The sequence below is a fragment of the Carassius auratus genome, unplaced genomic scaffold (assembly GCF_003368295.1).
Source record: "Carassius auratus strain Wakin unplaced genomic scaffold, ASM336829v1 scaf_tig00009996, whole genome shotgun sequence".
NCBI classification, from domain to species: domain Eukaryota; kingdom Metazoa; phylum Chordata; class Actinopteri; order Cypriniformes; family Cyprinidae; genus Carassius; species Carassius auratus.
Window position 1 is genome coordinate 135,001 of NW_020524096.1, and position 4,559 is coordinate 139,559.

Consider the following 4,559-nt stretch of genomic DNA (forward strand, 5'->3'; position numbering starts at 1 on the left):
AACAGACTCTTTCAGGGGAAACAGAACGAGAGAGTGTCATGGCGTGAGTGTTGAGTGTTGAGTAAATCCTTGCCAAACAATCAGAGGCGGCTGTAGCCACAAATCTTGTCTGGAAAGTCTGGAATGTCAGTAGTGTAGAAGAACATCATGGAAGCTACTGTATGCATGGAAGTCAAACTTTCTATTTCTCTCCTTGTGTCCCAGCGCCCAGTGCTCCTCCTCAGCAGGTGACGGTCCTCACGGTGGGCAATCAGAACAGCACATCCATCAGTATCTCCTGGGACCCTCCTCCTGCTGAACATCAGAATGGCATCATCCAGGAATATAAGGTAAATGCCACGTGACTCCATCAGAAACACCAACAAACACGTGCAACTTAATAAATATCCAAATAGACTTGCACCCTTAATTCTGAGAAAAAAGTTATATTATGTTATGTTATATTATATTATATTATATTATATTATATTATATTATATTATATTATATTAAAGAAGAAAAAATGTTTATGGTGATGTTGTAAAATCTGCAATAGTATCTATAGAGTTGAAAGTTTGAGTCCCACATGGGTCAATTTCCATTTTTTCTAAGCATTTAATACATTTGAGACCATGGACCACATAACCAGTCATAAGGGTTTTTTTTTTTTTTACATTTAAATGTATACATGATCTGAAATATGAATAAATAAGCTTTCCATTGATGTATGGCTTGTTAGAATACAACAATATTTCTCCGAGATGCATACAACTATTTGAAAATCTGGAATCTGAGGATGCAAAAAAAAATCTAAATATTCAGACAAATCGCCTTTGAAGTCCTCAAATGAAGTCCTTAGCAATGCATATTACTAATCAAAAATTACATTTTGATATATTTACGGTAGGACATTTTTAAAATATATTAATGGAACATGATCATTACTTAATATCTATCCTAAGAAAAATCTATAATGTTAACCCATTCGATCCATTGTATGCTATTGCTACAAATATACCTGTGCTACTTATGACTGGTTTTGTGCTTCAGGGTTACATTTGAGGATATTTTAAGGGGCTAAGCTCATTAAATATGTGTACAATAAGTAGTTTTAGATAGAAGCACACAATAGATGACTGTTTACATTTTAGTTTTTTTTTTTATGTGCCTCATTTATGAAACACAAGCAGAACAGATTTCTCTATAAACTGTCTATAAATCCCTTCATACATAAATAGCTGTACTGAATTGAAACAATTTACATAAAAATGGTTTTACGAGTACTTTACACAAAAATCATTTTCTTTAATGAGGCCCAATCATCCAAAATGACTTTTTACAGATAATCTGCTATTTTCTCTCTCTCTCTCTCTCTCTTTCTCAGATCTGGTGTTTAGGGAACGAGACCCGTTTCCATGTAAATAAGACTGTGGACGCAGCCATCCGCTCAGTGGTGGTGGGGGGTCTCCAGGCGGGGGTCCAGTATCGGGTGGAGGTGGCCGCCAGCACCAGCGCTGGGGTGGGGGTGAAGAGCGAACCACAAACCATCATTATTGGTATGGGACATCTTTTGGTTTCGATAACCTTTACTGTCACACTGCATCTGCCTTTTATCTGTGATGGGCAGAAATATCTTAAAGCTCACTATTCATTGGATGGATTTGAGCGGGATCGCCAAAATCCAAATTAAATCTCACGGTCAAGGTTTTTTGCCAGGTCTTTGGGTGTTTACAGCGTGAGTTATGTGAGTTGTAGCAGGTTGTGACTGGTTTGACCCGTAAGTGATGATTTGGCCGGTGACATGCCCTTATTCCAAAATGTCAAGCTCACTATCCATCTTCACACACAGCCAGGGGCTGATAGACTATTTATCAAGATTGCAGTTTGTGTCCTACCAGTGTTTGAAAAAAAAAAGAAAAAAAAAGGCTGGTTTAACTACAAGACAACATTTAAAAAATCTTTTCAATATGATAATAAAATATAATTGTAAAAAATGCAAATTAAAAATTTTTCTAATAATTATGATGGTCTTTTTATTAGCTATTTATTAGCTATTATTATAAATAGTTAATGCACTCATCACTTTTTTTTTTTTTTTTTTTTTTTTTTGCTAAGGTGGGACATGTGGGCAGGGTTAAGTAATTTTTATATTTTTCATTCAATCGAATCCAAAAGTATAATAATATATACTATAAATACTGTTTTGTGTTTTTATACAGCATTTTCTGTTATTTATTTAAGTTTCTTATTTTATATTTCTGCTTAGAGGTGGTGGGACATGTGGGCGGAGTTATAATTCCGTCCAATCCAATTTTAAAGGATAAAAAACAAGTCTCACCTTACATAATTTTTGCCAAACATTGAAATTATGTCACATTGAAGAAATTAAATGTGCTGTAAATACGGTTTGGTGTTATTGATGCAACATTTTGTGTTATTTGAGTTTCTTTTATTATATTTTTGCTGAGGTGGGACATTTGGGCTAAAGTCTATAAGTAGTATTAACCAAGTCTCATCTGACATTATTACTGATAAATATTGTATTCATATCAGATTATGGAAATTAAATGTAATGTAAATACAGTTTTGTGTTATTTGAACACGTTTTGTGTTATTTAGGTTATTTTTTGTTATATATTTTTGCTAACGTGGGAATGTGGGCGGAGTTAAGTAATATTAACCAATGATATAAGTCTAACATGATTCCATCCAATCAAATCCTAAAGGATAATAAAAGTCTCATCTTACATTATTACTGATGAATGTTGAAATAATATCACATTAAGGAAATTAAATGTGCAGTAAATATTGTTTATGTTATGTTTTTGCTGAGGTGGGACATATGGGCAGGGTTAAGTAATATCAACTAATAATATTTATAGTCTAACATGATTCCATCCATTCAGATCTCAAAAGATAATAAAATCTCACATTATTTTGATGAATGTTGAAATAACATGGCATTAAGGAAATTAAATGTGATATAAAAACTTTCCGTGTTATTTATACAACATTTTGCATTTTAGTTTTTTTTTTTTCTGTTGTGTTCACTGAAGTAACGCTAAAGATCAAGGTGATGCACTTTTAACGCTCTAGTTGAGTTGATTAAATTCTGTGCTGATGTTCACTGGAGCACGAGGGTTTTTCTCGTGCTATTAAACTCATTTTAGAAGCTCACTCACAATGTTCAGTTTACCAAATAGCGGTTTTCTCTTGCGTGCGTGTGTGTGTCCATGTAGGTAAAGACTTCCGGGATGTGATCATGAGCAGGAACAACAGCATCTCGGAGCAGATCACGGACGTGGTGAAGCAGCCGGCCTTCATCGCGGGCATCGGAGGGGCCTGCTGGGTCATTCTGATGGGCTTCAGCATCTGGCTCTACTGGAGGAGAAAGAAGAGAAAGGGTCTCAGCAATTACGCAGGTAGAGACCCGATCCGCTTGAGCTACACACGGTGGCGATTGTTTTCAGATGGCATGGGAAGCACGACTTCCCATAAATGCAAAAATACAAATATTGTTAGCTTTTAGCAAATTAACCATGACCCATAGAAACTGGGCTATTTATTTGAATGAAGAAAAGAGTGATGTTCACTGGATAAGAGGCTCTAAAGTGCCGTTTTGTGTCCTTATTTGCATTATTAAAGCTTTTGAATGAGACATATTCGGCTTTCAATCAATGTGTTTTCATCCCAGGATCCCCGAAAAGCATAAAAAAAAAGAATTGTTGGGTGGTTTTTCCTTCTGTGAGCAAAGACAGTAGTACAAAGTGATGTATTATTTTATAAATACATTTTCACTCTTTAGTAGTACTTAGAAGCAACATTGCAGATATATGATATCTGTGCTTCTCTACTATTTAAAAGCACCCGCCTCCACTGAAAACACACTCTTTTGTTTTGTTTTTGTTCGCTTGCTCAATACACTTTATTTTTAATTGTGTTTGTGTGTCTTCTGTGTTAGACTGTCTCGTTTCTTTGGCTGCTGTCTTGACTCTGATGGCATAACGCAAACCTTCGAACACACTCCAGTATGCATGCGAATAATCATGCACACGCGCAGAACCACACAAACCTTCCAAAGCCCGACTGAGCACTGCAGGCTTTTTAACACACCCTCTTCTCTGTCTTCTTGTTTTTGCAGTTCAGTCGTTCACCTTCACCCCTGCAGGTACTGTTCATTTGTCCCGTCTTTTCAAAACCCCCATTCCCTTCTTCCTTTACTTTACACAATCAAGTCTCCCTTCCCATGATTCAAGCTCAGAGGTCTTCAAGATGATGCCCACCTGACTTTGTCAGCACATATAGGAGAGTTAATCTGGCTCAAGGGTCTCAAACACAAATTATGGACTGATCTAGGCAGTCTAAGGGGCCGTTCACATATCCCGCCTAAAAACGCGTTGGAAAACGCTAGGCGCGCCGCTTTTCCTTCTTTCCAAAGCGCTCGGGCAGAAGTGCTCCTGAGGCGCCTGCCTTTGCTAAGCAACCATGACGTGCTCTCTCCATGAAGACGCGAAAAATTTCAGCAAAGGATAAATGGATTTGCAGCACTGAAAATCGCTCACAGTAGGCTCTGCTACTAA

The 4,559-nt window shown here is 36.8% G+C and overlaps 1 protein-coding gene across 1 annotated transcript in view; it reads left to right on the top strand.

The window, feature by feature from the left end:
- LOC113072718 (roundabout homolog 2) overlaps positions 1-4,266 on the top strand; it is a gene marked incomplete at its 5' end in the record, with an annotated part of 133,220 nt that extends 128,954 nt beyond the window's left edge. Inside the window, 4 exon segments of the mRNA XM_026245685.1 lie at positions 205-329; positions 1,364-1,535; positions 3,219-3,401; positions 4,121-4,266. Coding sequence (XP_026101470.1) covers positions 205-329; positions 1,364-1,535; positions 3,219-3,401; positions 4,121-4,266 — 626 coding nt within the window.
- Between the last annotated feature and the right edge of the window lie 293 nt (positions 4,267-4,559).